This window comes from Mus caroli, chromosome 16 (assembly GCF_900094665.2).
Source record: "Mus caroli chromosome 16, CAROLI_EIJ_v1.1, whole genome shotgun sequence".
NCBI classification, from domain to species: Eukaryota; Metazoa; Chordata; class Mammalia; order Rodentia; family Muridae; genus Mus; species Mus caroli.
This window is the reverse complement of record NC_034585.1, coordinates 1311294-1331520: the sequence shown is the minus strand read 5'-3', so window position 1 is coordinate 1331520 and position 20227 is coordinate 1311294. Positions and strand designations below refer to the sequence as shown.

The 20227-nt window shown below is 41.9% G+C and overlaps 2 protein-coding genes and 1 non-coding gene across 8 annotated transcripts in view; 2 read left to right on the top strand and 1 right to left on the bottom strand.

Moving 5' to 3' along the window:
- Nucleotides 1–13215, bottom strand: part of Ubn1 (ubinuclein 1) — a 37755-nt gene extending 24540 nt beyond the window's left edge. For 2 of the 5 annotated variants that reach the window (XM_021185599.2, XM_021185601.2), the window contains exons 1-4: nt 12482–13215; nt 7938–8225; nt 757–843; nt 206–301 (exon numbers count right to left, since the gene is read on the bottom strand). In XM_021185599.2, the coding sequence (XP_021041258.1) occupies nt 206–301; nt 757–843; nt 7938–8186 (432 nt within the window). In that variant the 5' untranslated portion in view covers nt 8187–8225; nt 12482–13215. Of the gene's footprint in view, nt 1–205; nt 302–756; nt 844–7937; nt 8226–9437; nt 9553–12481 lie in introns of all 5 variants that reach the window. The other 3 variants (XM_021185597.2, XM_021185600.2, XM_029470284.1) reach the window with 3 other exon arrangements.
- LOC115029689 lies at nt 2552–2659 on the top strand. Its single transcript, XR_003835238.1, has one exon. It is a non-coding gene; the product is annotated as a U6 spliceosomal RNA (small nuclear RNA).
- Nucleotides 13216–13366: 151 nt separating the features above from the next.
- Glyr1 (glyoxylate reductase 1 homolog) overlaps nt 13367–20227 on the top strand; it is a 36741-nt gene continuing 29880 nt past the window's right edge. For both annotated transcript variants that reach the window (XM_021184537.1, XM_021184536.1), the window contains exons 1-3: nt 13367–13466; nt 14455–14491; nt 15423–15502. In XM_021184537.1, the coding sequence (XP_021040196.1) occupies nt 13429–13466; nt 14455–14491; nt 15423–15502 (155 nt within the window). In that variant the 5' untranslated portion in view covers nt 13367–13428. The remainder of the gene's footprint in view (nt 13467–14454; nt 14492–15422; nt 15503–20227) is intronic.

The window sequence follows — 20227 nt, the reverse complement described above, 5'->3', positions numbered from 1 at the left end:
TGCTAAGACCTCCTCTCTTCAATCACAAATGTGCAAGCTATTACATGTTTTAGAAAGAGGTTTTCAAATAAAAAAAAAATCCTGGGTTTAGGAGGTCTCTTCCTCTTAAGCTCAATGCTGCTTGTGCAAAGAGGACACACTGAGATACCACGACCCCACTTCCCCACTGTCAGTATCATACAATATTATACCACTAAGTACTCACCGCCTCAGAGTTATCGATGAAAGAATCCGATTCATCATAGCCATACCCCATATCAATCAAGTCCTGGATTCGGTCTTTCCTACGTTTCTTTCCACCCTGAAATTTAAAAGCAAGGTATCTCATGCTTTTTGGTAAGTACAATTAAATGTTGCCTTGAGCTAGTGATTAAGTTGTGAAGCAATGAAAACACATACTACCCCCAACCTGTCTTTCTTCTTTCTCTCACACACATACATAGTCCAATCCCGCCCCTAAAACTTGAAATAGAGCAGATTTAATCTGCATAAATGGCCTAAGAAAGAAGAACAAAACAGATTCTTCTGCTCTGTAACAAAGGTCCTCTAAGGCCTTATTTACGCCTTTAGCTCACACATTGCCCTGCCACGTAAGAGTTCCGTACTTTAATACGTTGGTTTAACAGCTGCATTCTGTCTCCTCTGAACACTATCTATTTCCAGATCACTTTTGACTATCCACTAAATGATCATGAAAATGCTTGGAGACTATTCTCACTGAGGAGGCTGTTGTCTTGCCCAACATAGAAATCTTACATATTTTTCTTCAAATTTCCGTGCAAGGGCCTCCACCTTATGCCTTTCTTTTTCTTCATCATTGAAAGGATCCAAGACATCTTTTTTCTGGAAAGAGATCATTTCACAAAAAATAAAACACACACATACAAAAAGCCATAGTCTTGGTTAAGTAACCTCAATGACTACCCAACACTTCTAAACTATGTAATAAAAACGATTATTCAGAAATAGCAAGACAGAAAAACATTTTTTTACTGTGTAAAAAACAGATTTTCACTAAGTGTACCAATTTATTGTAATCCTAGCTACTAGAGAGGCCAAGGCTTAATGATCTCAATTTCAAAGCCAGCCCTGACCACAGAGTGGAGTCAAAGCTAGCCTACACAATGCATCAAGAACTTGTCTTAAAAAGACAAAAGGAGGGCTGGCGAGATGGCTCAACGGGTAAGAGCACTGACTGCTTCCGAAGGTCCTGAGTTCAAATCCCAGCAACCACATGATGGCTCACAACCACCCGTAATGAGATCTGATGGCCTCTTCTGGCATGTCTGAAGACATACAGCGTACTTATGTATAATAATAAATAAATCTTAAAAAAAAAAAAAAAAGACAAAAGGAAGCTGAGCGTGGTGGTGCACGCCTTTAATCCCAGCACTCAGGAGGCAGAGGCAAGTGGATTTCTGAGTTTGAGGCCAGTCTGGTCTACAAAGTAAGTTCCAGGACAGCCAGGGCTATACAGAAACCCTGTCTCGAAAAACAAAACAAAAAGAAAGAAAGAAAGAAAGAAAGAAAGAAAGAAAGAAAGAAAGAAAGAAAGAAAGAAAGAAAGAAAGGAAGGAAGGAAAAAAGAAAGAAAGGGGAGGGGGCGCTAGAGAGATGGCTCAGTGGTTAAGAGCACTGACAACTCTTCCAAAGGTCCTGAGTTCAATTCCCAGCAATCACATGGCTCAAAACCAGCTGTAATGGGCTGATGCCCTCTTCTGGTGTGTCTGAAGACAGCTACAGTGTACTCATATAAATAGAAGTAAATAAATCTTAAAAAAAAAAAAAAAGACAGAAGGAAAAAAAGGGGTTAAGGGCCTAGTTTAGTATTATAGTCCTTGCATGATCAACTCCAAAACCACACATCAAAGAGAGAAAGCAGAGGGAGAATACAATTCAAGAAAACCTGACCAAATATATATAATGGCCCAAAACTGGAGCTTCAAATAGAGCAAAGGGTCTTTACTAAAGATAATGTCCACAGAACTGTGTTCAATACAATTGATTCTTTCTGTAATGCTTATTGTAGACACTTGAAAACATTTTAAGAGGAGCTGGAGAGATGGCTCAGTGGTTAAGAGCACTGACTGCTCTTCCAGAGGTCTGAGTTCAATTCCCAGCTAACACATGGTGGTTCACAACCATCTGTAGTGAGATCTGATGCCCTCTTCTGGAGTGTCTGAAAACAGCTATAGTTACTCATACAAATGAATAAATAAATCTTTAAAAAAAAAAAAAAGAAAGAAAGAAAGAAAAGAAAACATTTTAAGAAAGGTCAATAGGCTCCAAGATGCTTCTAGAATAGTCAAGGTTCAAAAAAGGTTAAAAATGATAGCTCAGGGCTTAAGAATACCAACTTCTCTTTAAAGGACTTGGATTCAATTCCCAGCATCCACATGGTAGCTCATAGCCATGTCCAACTCCAGTCTCAGGAAATCTAAGACTTTCTTCTGGCCTGATAGTACTGTATTCATGTGGTACATAGACACATACGCAAGCCAAATAAACACACACATTAAATAAATAAACAAAGTTTTTTAAGTTAAAAGCTGTGCTCTTTTTGGCAGCATACCTATTAAAACTGGAATGATACAGAGAAGACCAGCAAGGCTCCTGTTGCAAAGATGACATGTGAATTCATGAAACAATTCATATTTAAAGAAAAAAAAGTTTAAAATTCCCACAAAATGTAGTACAAGTTTTTGACAGCCATTCTGGCTTTAGAAAAATGGTTTGAGGGATTTAAGAACTTAGCCTACTGGTACAATGCTTGCCTAGCAAGCACAAGCATTCATGAAAAGGAAAGAGGAACCAAAATACATAAAATAATAATAACATGTTATTATTTATTTATTTAATAGTACTTGTCAAGTCAAACACTGATTCACAGAATCCTTACCCTTGGAAACATACCTTCAAGGGTCTACTGTCATGACTCTTTTGTTTGCCGACCTCAATAACCATTCTAAATACTTTCAAGTAATCTTCTAAAGTTTGCTTTTATTCTGTAAGTTTACTCATGTATTCTTTTAATTTATTTTATTTATATGAGTACACTGCAGCTGTCTTCAGACACACCAGAAGAGGGCATCAGATCTCATTACAGATGGTTGTGAGCCACCATGTGGTTGCTGGGAATTGAACTCAGGACCTCTGGAAGAGCAGTCAGTCTCTTAACTACTGAGCCATCTCTTCAGCCCCTAACTCCTACATTTTTTTAATCAAGTAAATTTTCCATGTTCTTGGGCAAGGAATTTTAATATTAATAGTGATTATAATCTATATGCTAAGACTTCAGAGTGCAAAAAATACTGAAAAATAGATGCTTGCTTCAAAATAAATGTCTCTAAGCCAAGTATGAAGGTACATTCCTGTTATTTCAGCACTTGGAAAACAGAAGCAAAAGAATAATCCTCTAGGGCTGGGGAGATGGCCCAGCAGTTAACAGCACTGAATGTTTGTTCTTCCAGAAAATAGGGGTTCAATTCCTGGCACCCACATAGCAGTTCACAACTGTCTGTAACTCCAAGATCTGACACTCTTACCCAAATATATAAGGAGTCAAAACACCAATGCACACACACAAAAAAGTCGAAAGCCAGGCCATACTATATAGTATTGCTTGATTTCCAACCTCAAACAAAAAAGAAAAAAAACTCTTGATTCTACTTTCCACTCTAATAAAACCCACCCACTCAAAAAGATTTACATGATTTATAGTATGTATACATACTGGAATGCTATGGTGCATACAAAGTACAAACATTTATGATAATAAAAGAGTGGCTTTTATATGTTTTGCCTGCATGTTCATATGTGCAGTATGTATATGCATATGCCCAGAGAGGTCAGAAGGGTACATCAGATCCCCTGGAACTACAATTACAAATGCATGGAGCCACAGTATGGGTGCCAGAAACGGAACCTGACTCCTATAGAAGAGCTCTGCTCTTAACTACTAAGCCATCTCTCCAAGCCTACATGGGTTTAAAAAAAAAAAATCATGTGCTGTTTATTTGTATCTTCTATTTCTACAATGATCACCACATACAACTTAGATGGCAAAAATAACCTTTAGAAATTCCATTTCTAGATGGGCAGTGGTTACACTTTTAGTCCTAGCACTTGGGAGGCAGAGGCAAGGAGATCTCTGTGAGTTCAAAGCCAGTCTGGTCCACTACTGTTATACAGAAAACCCTGACTCAAACAAACACACAAACAAGTCATTTTTGAGCACTACCCAATTTAACTCCTCAAAGCCAAGCCAACACATCTTTTCAATTACTACCCAGAACCAAAGACTCAGTTCTGTCCAAACACAGCATGCTGGCCATCACTGAGCTCAGTTCTGTGCAAACACCGAATGCTGGCCATTACAGCTCAGCCAAGAACCTCTGGCGCTTAGACCTCAACATACTGTAACTTCTGCTACCTGTGCTCCTGACATTTTTAAAAATACCTGTAAGACTGTAAATTCCTATGAGGCAGGGACAGTCTTTGACTTTTATATGGTCCTCCCTGTGCAGCAGCACTTCACATTGTAAAGAATATGTGTGCAATGGATCAATAGCCAAATATATCAGATTATAGTGGGAGTAGGTGCCTAGGACCTCACACATGACTGTACTCTTAACACAAGACAGATCCACTCAGAATTGGTAAAAATGAAAAGGAGTGATTCCCTTGAAACTTGATCTAAACTTTTCTGTGTACATGCCATACATTTTTCTGTAATATTAAAGTAATAAGGAACTTCTTTTCCCCAGCTCCCAAAAATAAAACAAGGTAAGTCAGAGCACTGGAGTTCTAATTTCAATTGTTTTATCCATTTAGTATGAGCCCATAAATCAATACATTAACCAGCTCCTACTATCTCTTTCTCTTCAGAATGAGGATACTATCTATAGTAGGAATTGTGACCAGATTTTATTGTTTTTATCCTGTTTACTTGCACTTATACAACATGATGACCCTTGGTATAGATGCACTGATTTCACTCTGCCTTTAAGATTGTCAATCAAGACAACAAACAGTTTGGGCTGGAGAGACAAACAGCTCAGCAGTTACAAGCGTTTGGAGAGGACCAGGAGTTCCCTTCCTAGCACCCAGAGAGCAGCTCAAATCCTCTGTAACCCCAGAGGATCCAACTCCCTCTCTGGCTTCTACAGGTAGCACAAGTGGCACAGACACATACAGACAAACCACTAGTACACATAAAAGCAAAGAATGGATGGAGCAGGAGTGACGGCTCAGGTACTTGAGAAAGTTGCCTACTCTTGCAGAAAACCTGAGTTCAATTCCTAGCACCCACACGATGGCTCACCATCGTCTGTAACTCCAGTTCCAGGGGATCTGACACCTAGTTTCTACAGGTACCAGGTACATATACAGTGAATAGACATACATGTAGAAAAAACACTCATAAAATTTAAAAGATAAACAAAACACATTTTAGTCAGGTGGTGATATATACCTTAATCTCAGCACTGGGAGGTGGTGGTGGGGGAGGCAGGAGGATTAAGAATTTAAGAGCATATTGCTATATGGTAATTAAGAGGCCAGTCTATGGTACATGAGACCCTGCCTCAAATATAACAAAATATAACCCTACACATTTTTATTCAAAAAAGTGAGGAGTCCTTCTAGCTAGACATGCTTCCTCCATACATTCCCCAAATCAATCAGGCTGGGTGAGTTACTTGGCACTGAGACACTATGCTAGAGACTTACCAATATTACCTCATTCTACCCAAGTGCTGGCTCATCCTTGTTCTACTAAAAGCCACTAGGGACCAAAATGCCACAAGTGTGGGCCTACTTACCTTCTCTTTCAAGCCTACCAATATACTAATATACAGTGAATGCTTCAAATGCTCTTCATCTAGCTCCTACTCATAATATATGATGCTATGTACACAAGCACAAAGAAACACAAACCTGGTCTTGACTGACGGCAGTTCCCTGTGAGGTAGGCGGATAGTATTTGCGGCAAGTAGAAATGTATCCCAGTAAATGTGCTGTTTTATGAGCCAGGTTGCATGGCTCTGCTAAGTTTATGAAAAATCTACAAATTTTATCATTATGTACTTTTTAAAATTGTATGATGATACAACTGAAAAATTTGTTTAGATTTTTTTTTTAGTTGGATATAGTGGTGTAAATATGTAAACCCAGTATTTAGGAGTCTGCCACAGGACTCCTAAGTTCAAGGTCAGCCTGGGCTACATAGTAAGACTGTGTGTTACTTGGTTTTTTTGTTTGGTTGGTTGGTTTTGTCTTGTTTTCCAGTTTGACACAAGCTAGAGTCATCTTAGAAGAGGGACCTCAACAGAAAAAATGCAACCTTCAGACTGGCCCATAGGCAAGTCTGTGGGAATATTTTCTTGGTATGATTGATGTGGGAATGGCCCACTCTGGGTAGAGAGATCCCTGGGCAAGTGGTCCTGGGTAGTACAAGAAGGTAGCTAAGCAAGTGAAAAGAACCAAGCCAATAAGCAACACTCTTTCATAGCTCTTGCTTTTGTTCCTGCCTTAACTTCCCCCTTCATGATAGACTGTAGTAGGCTGTAAGCTGAAATAACCCTTTCCTCCTTCCCAACTTGCTTTAGATTTCTACATTTATCACATCAATAGAAAACAAAATGAGAAAGACATTATCTCAAAAATATATAAAAACACATACACGTTTCTTGTTTTTGGGGGGGGGCGGGGGGTTGGTTTTTCAAGACAGGGTTTCTCTGTGTATAGCCCTGGCTGTCCTGGAACTCACTTTGTAGACCAGGCTGGCCTTGAACTCCAGGCTGGCCTCAAAATCCGCCTGCCTCTGCCTCCCGAGTGCTGGGATTAAAGGTGTGTGCCACCACACCCAGCGCACACACACACTTCTTTAAAAAGTTAATGACTGGCCAATGCTGTAACAATTGAAGATGGGTAATAGATATTACCCATAGTTGGTAATCTATATGCAAAGATTTGAAAATATGCTTGTTTAAAAGTTCCATACTAGAAAAGCAAAACAAATATGCCAAGAAAAAAAAAAAATCACATCAAAGTTGGTGAGAGGTAAGCCCGGGCAGCATGAGATTCTTGGCGCTTGCTATCATCCTGACACCCTGAGTGCCATTCCCCAGCTCCTACACGATGGAAGAAAAGTTCTAACACCCACAAGCTACACGCTTGAGCACGCTCGTTCTCTCTCTCTCTTTCTCCATAATAAATAAAAGTTTAAAAATTTAAAAAGGAAAGAAAAGAAAAAGAAAACATTAAAATTCAAAGTTAAAAATCATTTGAAGAAACCAAACTAATTTCAAACAGCTTGAAGCTCACAAAGCCAATTTTGGCAGAGAAAGAAAGCAAACAAGCAGGCAGAAGCAGATTTCTACACATCCAAAACAAGAAACTACGCAAGACAGCAATGATGAGCAGTATGGGTATCTTCCTGTCTGCCCTTCAGAGTGGACCTAGGAGGAGAGCATGCAACCGTGCAACCATCAAAACAGTGATCTCCTGTGAGTCACATAAAAATATTAGCACAGAAAAGGTACTGCTTGCCGGGCGTGGCGCCGCACGCCTTTAATCCCAGCACTCGGGAGGCAGAGGCAGGCGGATTTCTGAGTTCGAGGCCAGCCTGGTCTACAGAGTGAGTTCCAGGACAGCCAGGGCTATAAAGAGAAACCCTGTCTCGAAAAACCAAAAAAAAAAAAAGGTACTGCTTTTTAATTTATATAGTTAGCCATAATTCAAAGTAGCTTGAATATGCCATATATTTTTCTCTAGCATAAGCCACAAGGATTCATTCTCACCCAGTGCTTGGTCTGGGTGAGTGAAATCCACTTGAGGCAGCTCAGGCCTCTCTAGCCTCACTCACTTCCCTGACATAAAGGTCCATGTGAACACTGGTAGCTTCATGTCAGGTCTGCAAAGCAACAAGAATGCACCTTGTCTGCAGGGTGAAGGCCTTTTACCTTCCCTCGGATATTCTTTACCAACTCTGGGTAAAAGAACTCTGGACAGCGTTTGTGATCGGGTTCAAAGAGCGTGAGTGTAATCCGGACAGCTGCTGCAGCTGGCTCACAGTCTTGATGCTGCTCTGTTCCTCCAACTTCCTCTTTCCTGGACTTCTTCAAAAATGCAGGATTCAAAGAGCCTGGGACAGAGGTGAACTGGACCCTGTGGGGCTCCGACATGGCTACCAACAAGTCTTAGCAGGTGTCACTTCATGGTTTCTGTTAACATTGAAAAGAAGGGCCAGGTCAAACCAAAATAACAAAGATAGACATTTTCTAAATAACAATAGCAGGCATATCCTTGTCAGTTATTCAGTTTTTAAAAAATTTCATTGTCAAAAAGAATCCACTGATAAATTATAATTGCTTTAAACCATTTAAGCAAGTAGTTTTTTGGGTTTTTTTTTTTTCTTTTTCTTTTGGTTTTTCGAGACAGGGCTGTCCTGGAACTCACTTTGTAGACCAGGCTGGCCTTGAACTCAGAAATCCACCTGCCTCCGCCTCCCGAGTGCTGGGGTTACAGGCATGCGCCACCACGCCTGGCTAAAAGCAAGTAGTTTTAAATACAAATTTCTCCTATTTTAGAAATCATCTCATATCACATAATTCAAGTCAAAAGCCTATGTATTAATGCAGTCCAAACTTGCGGTTTGTTGTATGTGACTTATTTCTTTTGTGCCTAGAAAGCTCTTTATAAACAGATCATATGGAAGAAATCCCCCAGTCAGTCTATTAAAAGTTTTCACTTTTAAATCTAATCCATGGTGAACTTACTGGGCTCTATGCTGCGAGAACAGGCTATAACTTGGGTTTTCCCAGTACCAATTACAAAGCAGACCTCATATGTATGGTCCATGTATAAAAGCTGTGTTACATTAATCAAGTACTTGAGAGATTGTTTATTCAGGAATGAACTGTCTTGAAAACTCTTACTTTTAGTATCCTGAATTAAGTTTGTCTTTATTACCTTTTTAAAAATAGTAATTGGATTTTAGCCTATTTCAGATCAATTTTAGAATCATTTTTACAAGTCCCCTCCAAAATATGACTGTACTTTGCAAAATTGAATCACAAATATGAATTCAGAATGATCTGACTATTTCCACATATATGTATATAATAGCATATATTTAATATCCATTCATTTTGTTATTATCATAAAAAAGTGATGCAAGACCATATAAGGGAGTTAAAAATATACAAATGAGTTTTTAAAAAAAGTCATTCCAGAGAACGGTGATGGTGCACACTTTTAATTCCAGCACTCGGAGGGTAGAGGCAGGCATCCTGTACCCAGGACTACATAGAGAAACCCTGTCTTGAAGGAAAAAAAAAAAAAAGTCATTCTAATTGGACAGCAAAGACATAACTAGTAAAACAGACTCCCAGTGCAGAGTTTATCAAAACACACTTGGATGCTCTACACAGTACCTAAAGGAAGCTTCAAGGGCCTGGGAGCAGTACTGAGATCCACCTGGCTGTGAAACACGCCTCAACTGAGGATTAAAGGCATACAGGCTCCCACTGAGAGAGGAACACAGTCTTTCTGTAAGAAATGGATCAGTAAGTCACTCAATTGGATGAAGGAATTGGCAACCAGATCCAGTGTTGTTTTGTCTAGACAAAATTTTTTAAAGGTAGCTTCATTTCAGTCCATGTTTTTGGAAAACACAACTCCAAACCACATAACCAGTAACAATGTTCTTGTCAGCTACAAAAGTCTGTGCAAGCCTTAGCCAACAAGGAGATAGGACAAGAGGACAAAGTAAGTCCACCTATTAACTCATTTTTTTAAATAATAATTTTTTCAAAAAGATTTATTTTATGTATATTAGTACACTGTAGCTCTAAAGATGGTTGTGATCCACCATGTGGTTGCTGGGATTTGAACTCAGGACCTTCAGAAGAGCAGTCAGTGCTCTTACCCACTGAGCCATCTCTCTAGTCCCACCTATTAACTCTTAGAAGTCAGGTTTTGGTGAAGTTTTATGATCATATTTATAGACTAGGGCATTTGAAACATTTAAGATAAAAATATATGTTAAAGTCCATATTAAACTTATTTAACTCCAAATGCTTAAGAAAATATAAGTTGTAAAGTCCACAAAAGAACATAAGTTGTACTTATACAACTAATTTATGAGTTGTTTATGATCTTGGAAAGAGCTTCCTACAAGGTTTCCAAGTTTACCTCTTTAGAAATATGAAGTAGCTGGGAGATGGCACAGCATGCAGCACTTAGGAGGCAGAGGCAGGTGGGGCTCCATGAGCTTGAGGCCAGACTGGTCTACACAGAGTTCCAGAACAGCCAGGGCTACACAGAGAAACAACCCTGTCTTGGAAGAAGAAACAAACAAGCAAACAACAAAAGAAATATGAAACAAATCAAGAAAGAAGTACCTGAGAATTAAGAAAAAAACTAAATACAGTTTAAAGCATGTTAGAGAATTTAAATAACTTGATCTAAAACCTGGTGCTGTCTCTAAGTTCTGTTCAAGTTTAAGTAATTTTTATTTTCACAAGCATTCATGTGAGTGTGTGTGAGTGTGTGTGTGTGTGTGTGTGTGTGAAAACTTATTAGGAGTTAATGCTTTCATTTCATCATGTGGGTTCCAGAGATTGAACATAGGTCTTCAGGCTTGGAGGCAGATACCCTTACCTGTTGAGCCATCTTACAGACCCTCACATAATTTTTTGTCATATAAATTCTTAAATTTGTAAATAAAACACTAATTAAAACTTACAAGTTTTAAAAATAGCAAAGAATGGGGGCTGGAGAGATGGCTCAGTGTTTAAGAGCACTGACTCTTCTTCCTGAGTTCCTGAGGTCCAGCAATCACATGGTAGCTCACAACCATCTGTAATGGGATCCAATGGCCTCTTCTGGTGTGTCTGAAGGCAGCTACAGTGTACTCATATACGGAAAATAAATAAAATCTTTTAAAAAAAAACCAAAAACACTAAGATTGAGCTAGGGATGTGGCTCAGCAAAGTGCTTTCCTTGCACACTGGAGGCCCTGATTCAATTAAATCACACACTGGGATTAAATTAAAATGGGAATGGTAATATATAGCTGTAATAGAAGCACTGTGGAGGTAGAGGCAGGAGGATCCTAAGTTTAAAGTCACTCTTGGACAAGGAGTAGGAGGCTTGGATTGCATGAGAGCCTATCTCCAACTAAAATACAAAAAGGAAAAAAAAAACCCACAAAGTGGGTTTACTCCGAATGAGTTGAATATTAGTATGCCACACAGGAAAAAATTCTTCTCTTTAAAAAGCAAATTATGGGATTATGGGTTTGTGGTGGTGGACAGATCTTTAATCCCAGCACTCAGATGGAACCCAGCCTGATCCACAAGGAGCTCCAAGACAGCCAGGGCTACACATAGAAATTCTGTCTTGAAAAAAAAAACAAAAGAAAACAAAACAAAAAACTTATTATGCAAAAGCCTATTTCCAGGTATTCCTAGGGACTGTTTTATGTTTTTGTTATCATAAATACATTCTTTTTAACTATTTTACTTTTGAACTGACTACCAATAAAACAGAAAAACTTGTATGCTAATTTTTTCATTAATTTCTTTCCCTATTTAATGGCTTTTCCCTTTCTATTTTGAAAGGCAAAGTTCTACAGAAATGACAGGTTATTTTACATTTATTTTTGTTTCCTGTCTTCTTTCATTCTTTTGTTTGTTTGTTTGGTTGGTTTTTTTTTTTTTTTTTCAAGACAGGGTTTCTCTGTGTAGCCCTGGCTGTCCTGGAACCTCACTCTGTAGACCAGGCTGGCCTCGAACTCAGAAATCCACCTGCCTCTGCCTCCTGAGTGCATGTGCCACCACTACCCGGCTCCTGTCTTATTACATGAACTAGAATTCCAGGACATTAGACAATGTATCCTTTGTTCTATTCCTGACTTTAATGGGATTGTTTCTAAATTTAGTTGTAAAGATTTACATTTAAAGACAAGTCGTTACAATATTCTTAAATTCCTGGAAAACTCTAATATCTAAATTAAGAACATTTATTAAATTTTATGAAATTCTAAATACACTTTAAATGGTCAGTTCGTGTTTAAATTAACACACAATGTAAATGACAGTCCTTAAAAAATGTGGTACTTCTTCCAAAGAAAAAACAAGCTGGGGTCAACCACACAGCTTCCCCACCACACCGTCTCTCAGAGCAATAGACAAGCAAAGCCTCTACAAGGACACTGCTTTGGGGAAAGGGGCGTGAACCCGTCACCTTCCGAGCAGGCGTTGACTTCAGAAAGTACAGCTGTAAGTTAAGTCCACCCTTGACACAGACTCCTGCCGCCTTTTCTTGGCTGTGAGACTTTCTTGCTCAAAGTCAAGCTTCAACTCGGTCTACGGAACTTAGGGCAGCCGCCCTGCCCCTCGGCAGGTACCAGTTCCCATTACTGTCACCTATCTTCCAGCTGTCAAAACTTCTTGCAAAGTGTCACACTACTTACGAAGTCTAACGCGGGAGGCTGGACCAGACCGCGGCGCTCACCGTTGTCCCCAGAGCCGACGCGGGCCGCAGACGTCCCCCCGTGGTGGTCCTCATGCCGGCCCGGGACCCTCGGGCTGCGGCGCGACTCAGCGGCTCAGCAGCCCGCTCCCGAGCGCTGCAGGCGGGCGCGCGGAGGGCCCGCGCCGCGGCCCATGGCCGGCTCCCCAGCCCGCGGAAAGGAAGCCTCTCGACAAACTGCCGCTTTCTCCTGTCAGCCAGCGGGGGGAGCCGAGATATGCCAAGTCCACGTCCAAGAAAACAAGTCGGGCGACGCCGAGGACGCTTGGCGGGGACGCCGCTCCGGAAGCCGACTGTCGAGCTGGGCGCTCCTCAGCAGTCTGGAGCTCCCGCCCCGAGCGCAGGCTCGCGGGCAACCGGGGCCTCTTCTGCCCCGGGCTGGGACCGAGACTGGCTTCCAGGCCGCGCCAGGGTCAGTCAGGGCAGCACCGGGACTCCAACACCTATCCGCCCGGGACCTCAGGCTCGGGAACGGCCCGGGGCCCGCGCCTGCCTAACAGCCGTAACGGAAGCAGCGGGGAAGACTGGAAATGAGTGTAGAGTCCCGGAAGCGAACGGGCAGCACAGTCGGCTCCCTTTCGCGCTAGTCCGGCCGCGCCGCCTCCGCCGCCGCTGCTTTGGACCGCGGATGCTTCGTTGTCACGAGCCGGAGGGGGGGCGGGGGGGCGGGAGCTTGGAGTCTCTGGGCTTCGACGCGCTGAGAGCGCGGCGCTCTAGTCACGTGCCTCCGAGCAGTCCAATGGACGGCCGCGGCGCGGTGACGTCAGCGCATCCGCTAGGCGGATGACAGCAAACACCCGTCACGTGGTCAGACCAACTCCAATGGGCGGTGCCGCGGCGACCTGAAGTTCCCGGCTGCCCGTGCGGCGGCGGTGGTTGGGTGGTAAGATGGCGGCTGTGAGTCTGCGGCTCGGCGACTTGGTGTGGTGAGTCCTGGCGACCAGCGCTGAACGAAAGACGGCGCGAAGCTGCTTTTCCTGATCGCAGGGTTGCCAGCTGGCCCAGGAGTAGTTTTATTATGCACTCCGGACGGCGGAGAGTGGGGAAGAGGAGGTGCCGCCGCGGTGTGAACGACGCTTGAGCGGAAGAGGCTGTCCGGTCCCCGGGGGACCGAGGCCGAGAGGGGCCGCGGCGGTCCCTGCTCTGAACCCTGAGGCCATCCCAGGGGAGGGTTACGGCTCGAGAACTCTGCAGCTGCCACTGCAGAGAACTCTGGCGTGGCGTGGAGTCCCAGGGTCTCTCCGGACCTCCTCTCAAAGCAGGAGAGGATACCTTGCTAGAGACAGAGCCGTCCATACCCGCGTTCGGTTGGGACAGACGTGGGCTCGAGGCTTGGTTCCAGGTGGCGAAATCCGACTGCCCGGCGCTGCCCCATGAAGAAACCGAGGGGAGGGTGACTTCTCCTTTGCAAATGATGGCTAGGCGGTGATCCAGTGCCTCTCGTTCTGTTCCTTGTGTCCCCTGCAACAGCCAAAACCAAGAGTGACCATTGTCTCCTTGGAACTGCGTAGTTTCCCTACCTAGAGGAAGGTTTCCATGATCATTTGTCAAAGGAAAGCCGATCATGGGGTGAATTAAATCAGTCTTAGGGAAGTCTGTGTTTACAGAGAGAAGTTTCCAACACTGTCCCTGGGAGGTACCAGACCAGTGACTCCTGATGGTTTTTTCTATGTTCCTTCTCGGGAAGAGTGCACAGATCTCAGGCACACATACACACATATATATATACAGTTCTGTATGTCATATGTGAGGGCCCTGAGCCCAGCTGTGAAAGACCCATCTGGTTTGCCTGCTTTTGTTCTGGCCCTTTTGTTCAGCCTAGAGTTAGAAGCATAGCTTGCTTGTTGAGTGGGCTGAAGGAGATGGACTGGCTTTTCCAGGGCAAGTTCTGACTCTTTGTATTATTTTCTCTAGGGGGAAACTGGGCCGGTATCCTCCCTGGCCAGGAAAGGTGAGTGTATCGCTGGTTTTAAAAGAAGGTAGCTGAAGCTAAGGAAGTGGGTTAACATGTTGAGTTTCCTCCATTCTCTAACACTGACTTAAAATGGGCTCATTCTGATAAAATGTAGTGTTTTGCCTCCAGTTATCAGTCGGTTTTGAAAGTTATAGCATAAACCAGAGTGTTTAAATATGAGGTAATCACTTCATATTGGCTTGTGAAATTGGTTGGTTTTTTATCTTGGAAATCAATTGTAATCAAAATGTAGCATGGTAAAATCTAAGGATGAAGAAACAGATTCTCCAGGAAGAGAGAAGTCTAAATGTAGGTTAGTGAAAAGCTAAAGTATTTTTGTCCCAACTAAGTTTAAATCTTCTTCCCCTGTTACCATATGTGCTGCTCCAGTGCATCTCTGCAGAAGATGGCATTCCAGATTTTTCAAGAGGTGGTCCATCATAGCTTTCCAAATGTTCTGGCTTTTTAGTCTTGCTAGGAATCCAGGAAATGTCTGAAGACTCTTTGCAATATGGTATTTCCTGTGCCTTGGTGGTCCCCTATTCTCACTGCTTCCTGTCTTAACTCTTGCTACCCACACCAAAAGTATTTTAAAGAATATTTTCTGTTTCTTCATTAATCACATCACATGGAGGGAGGGGTGATGTTGCTGTTAGTTTTAACTGTTTCTATGCCATGAGCCATTGCAATAGACTATCTGTTGGACAGTATACTACCTGTTGGCTATGGAGAAATTAAAGAAGATTTACATATTTCTTCATATCACAATAGCAAAGTCCCATCTATGGGACAAGTATAGAGCCTTGGTTTGCTTTTGGACATTGTCCCTTCTCAAATCTTGGGCTCTCCAGCCTCGCTGGAGCCATGGGGAGTCGCTTTCCCAGTAGCCTTCTGGTTGCCTCATACCTTTTCTCTTTCTCTCCTTCAGATCGTTAATCCACCCAAGGACTTAAAGAAACCACGTGGAAAGAAGTGCTTCTTTGTGAAGTTTTTTGGGACAGAAGATCAGTGAGTAGAGTTTCATGTTGCTTTGGGTGTTGCCCTGAGTCTGAGCTGCTCTATGAGTATCGAAGGCTTGCTGCAGTGTGAAAAATGCTTTCTCGCTCTGGCTTTATGCTTAAATAAAAGGTGGTGTTCTTATCTAGCAAAAATTATTCTGAGGCCAATGATGATTTCCTTCAGGTAAGAACCAGCGTTCATAACTCTCTACATGTGGTAGGCATGCTGTTTATATCATGTGCGCTCATGTTCTCTTTCTCTCTCTCTCTCTCTCTCTCTCTCTCTCTCTCTCTCTCACACACACACACACACACACACACACACACACACACATACATACACATACACATCAATTTTTATAAATGTTCTGTGGCCTTGGGGATAGAACTCAGAGCCTTGCCCATTTTAGAAAAGCCATTGACCACTGAGCTACATGCCCAGCTGATTTTGTTTTAATGACCATGTAGTGTAGTCTGAGGTACATTGAAAGCTAAGGTGTTATTTGGTAAAATACTTGTTTAATCCTGTTCTCATTTGTAAAACAAAGTAACTTAACTGTGTCATTGCAGTACAAAGCTTTATTTCCCAGTGTGTGCTGAACTGGAAGAACATAGGACCATTGCTTTGAGAGCTTGACTTTACAGAAAGCAACCTTTAAAAAGTTATACTGAAGGAAGAATGTGTATCCAATTGAATTTACAGTAACTTGTATAGCTTTCTCCTCAATACAGGATAGGCCTGGCTAGGTAACTTGGTTTCTTTAAGCAGTTGTTTCTGTACTTATTATTGTTTAAAGAAAAATGTTACTTTAAGTTCAAAAAAAAAGTGATTTTTTTTTTTTTCTTCTGAAAAGTCCCTTACAAATTGCTTCACACATTCAGGAGTTTATGTGGCAGAGTGCTCTTCCGGGTTTCAGTTTACTTAGTATGTTGACCTTCACAATGCAGAATACCCTACCCCCTTCTTTTTCTTAAGCCAGCTTCTGAGCTTTGTGGTGGCAGTATTTCAAGGAAGACTACCCTAAGTTGTGAGAGCAGAGCCTGTGAAGAGGGAATGTTGTTCAGTGTCATGATTGAGACTGGACTACAGCTCAGTTATAGAAGAGCACTTGTCTAGCATGTGTAAAGCCTTGGGTTCATTCCCCATTACCACCACTCCCCCCACTCACTGACGGAAGGAAGGAACGTGTTATTGCCATAGACTACTTGAAGAAGACTGTCCTGATGAGAAAAACAGGTGTTGGTTATACTGCATATGAGTCTACATTCCACAGTGCTAGATGCTGAAGGGATTTCTAGGACAGTGACTATTGTCTTCACCTTTGGGGATCTCAGTAAGTGAGCAAGATTTAATAGTTTAGCTGGGATGGTGTGCAGAAGAGGGCGAGGTCAATGGAAAACAACAGGTCTAGGAAAGCTGATGGAAGACAAGATGGAAATCCAGTTCCGAAGCATGAATAGAGTTTGAATGATTGGAAACAAAAGTGGCAATGTGGATCCTTGGCTTGGTGCCATGGGGGAAAAAAAAGAGGCTCCTTGCCTGGCATAGTAGGGAGTAACAGGCAGTATTATTGACCATACCCTAAGGATGGCTAAATGAAGAATCAAGACTTGTCTGAAATAACTATGGGAATTCATTTATTTTATTTGAGGTCTGAAAGCCATTATTTGATTTTTTTTTTAATTCTAAAATTCTAGAAGGATAAAGTGGTTTCCCTCTATACACAAAATACTAGAAATAAGACCCAGGAAATTGGAATTATATAAACTGAGCACCTAGTGATAAAGGGCATGTGCTAAACACATAAATAATTACCTGCTGCTGGTAGTGATGATGTGATTTCTGGAAAATAAGCTCTCTTAAGTACAAGTGACTACAGGGCAGCTAGGAGCTGTAAATGACTTTAAGTGTCTTAGCCCCTTTGATGGAGTTCCACATTTAAAAAAAAAAAAAAAACAAAAAACATTTTAAAAGGGCTCATGGTGAAGCTTAGTGGTACAGTAAATGTTTAGCATTCAATGCCCAGTACGTCCCAGTTTGCTTGGTTGGTTGTTTGGTTGGTTGTTTTGGGGTGGTCAGCGAACACATGATAAGAACTTGCAGCAGTGCTATTTCAGAGGACTGCTTCTTGGGTACTCAGCGTTAAGGCTGGTTCATTTAGGGTCAGTGTACAGTCTTTAGAGGTGAGATCTCCAGATTAGCTGGTGGCAGCAGAATACTTGGGGAAATAGCTTTGGATGTGTTGTATGGCCTGATACTTATCAGATAACTGGCTCTACCCACTCTCTGATCTAAGCAAGCCAAGAACCAAAGAAGGGACACATCAGACAGAAGAGTAGGGCTCATTACTGTGGGAAAGCAAAGCCTGAGAAAAGCATCGTCAGGAGTTAGGAATTGGCTAGTAGCCTTCAAGAGTTCTGCAAGGGACGCCTCAACTAGAATGTTGTGTAACTGTTCAAGAGCAGCACAATGACTCCCATGGGAAGTAGTCACTATGGAGGTGGTATAGACAAATGATAGCTGAATTTTTTTAGAGATAAGAACTAGTTTCTAAAAGACAAATATATCTGTGGCTGTGCTGGGTCCTTTAAGACTGACACTTTGGGGCTAGCCCTTGGGACAAAGAGGCAGGCAAACCAGCCTGGTCTATATAGCTAGTTCCAGGACAACCAATACTACACATAGAAACCCTCAGAGTGGGGGGTAGGGATTGACACATTAATTAATGGGAAAAATGCATATAAGTGTTTTTTATATTAGCAAGGACCTTTATTACAGAATACAATGCATAGCTTCTTGAGTAAGATATTAGTATATGATGGTTCTGGAGAGATGGGTCAGCAATTAGGAACATTTACTACTTGCTCTTGCAGAGAACCTGGATCCCAGCACTCAATCTGGTAACCCTTTGGCTTCCAAGGATGCCTGTGTGCACATGCTACACATTACCTCACATGGCACACATACATGCGCATAAATAAAAAAGAAATACTTAATAGTTACTTAATATATATATGTGTGTGTGTGTGTGTGTGTGTATATGTGTGTGTATATATATATGATCCTGAAGTTTTAGACATCTAGCTTTTTCTTTCCTCTCTTACCAAAACATCTAACAAATTATGTTGGCATGCCACAATTAGGAATAGAAGGTCAAACCTGCCTCATCAGGCCACTGTCTTGAGGACAGGACTTAATATGGTGGAGTCAACTCTCCAATATACAACTTTCCACACTTACTTTAAAATCCAGAGGTGAAAAATATCTTCAGCATGGCTTTGTTAACTCTACCACAGTTAAACATGAAGAATCCACCTTGGACAAGTCTGTCCTTGGTTGCTGCTCATTAAAGAGATGAGGCTCAGGGTTTAAAATTTTGATGAGACATTAGAAAGATGTCTCCATGGTTTATAGGAATTACTGCTCTCCTGGAAGACTATAGTTGGTTCCCAGCATCCATGGTAAGTAGCTCATAATTAGCTTAAATTGAAGTTCCAAAGGGTCTTATACTGACATAGGACATGCACACATATACACATGCCTGGCTTGCAAACACAAATTAGTATCTATTTAAAGATATTTTAAAAACTTGATCAACAGAGGCTGGCAAAATGCAGACACAGGTGCTTGCTTGCCATTTCTCATAATCCGAGCTCAGTCCTCAGAACCCACATTATGAGAGAAGAGAACTGCCTTCCTCAAGTTGTTCCCTAACCTCTACACTAGCACCATGGCATTCGTGTCTGCCCACACATGCACTCACACAATTGAAATTTTTTGATTAGATTGTTAGTTGGAAATAGCAAAATGAGAAAGTGTTCATTTAGATTGCAGGTACTCAGAGCCACCAGTTCAGAAATACTATATCAGAAGCTGGAGTCATGCCCAGAGTAGTTAGGCCTGGCTGGTACAAGGTGTCTTGGGTCTGTCCTAAAGGTGACTCTCCTAGAAAAGTCTTGTGATTGGTGATGAAGAGCATACTGGGTTGAAACTGTAAGCATGCCTTTATCTTTTCACCGGGTATTGACTAATCTTTCTCTGCATCTGATACCATTTAATAATAGTTAGAGGCTTAAGTGAGTGGTAAGGTCCAGTATTCTGGATATTTGACTGGTACAGCCTGTCCCTGTGTCAGGGCTGCATGATCGTCATGTAGAGCATGGATTAGATTTTCCTTCCCAATAACAGGAATAGCTCATGTCCACATAGTGACTCCCTCCATGGCTGAAGACAGTGCCATAATGAGCAGGTGTCATGGAATAGAATTATAGAAACTGGCCCATAGAGGAGTGGTAACTATTGCTTGGGATAGGCAGCACAGCTAGAAAGCTTCATCAAGGCTTGAGAATGTCACCAAGTATCTTAGTTCCTTTTCTGTTGCTTTGATCAACACCATAACCAAAAGCAGTTTTGCGGTAAGGGTTCTTTCAATCTTATGCCTTCAGGTCTTTGAGGAAAGTCAGGCAGGAACCATGGAGGAATGCTGCTTACTGGCTTGTGCTTATGTTCAGCTATTTTTCTTATACAATCTAAGACCAACTTCCCAGTGGTAACACTGCCCACATTGGGCTGTGCCCTCCCATATGAACAATCAAGACATTTCTCCATGGACATGGCTGTAAGCCAATCTGGTCTGGGTTCTCCCTCTTCTCAGGAAAAGGATCTAATCCGTGTTTGGTTGTATCAAGTTAACAATAAGAACTAACCAGAGCCGGGCAGTAGTGGCGCACGCCT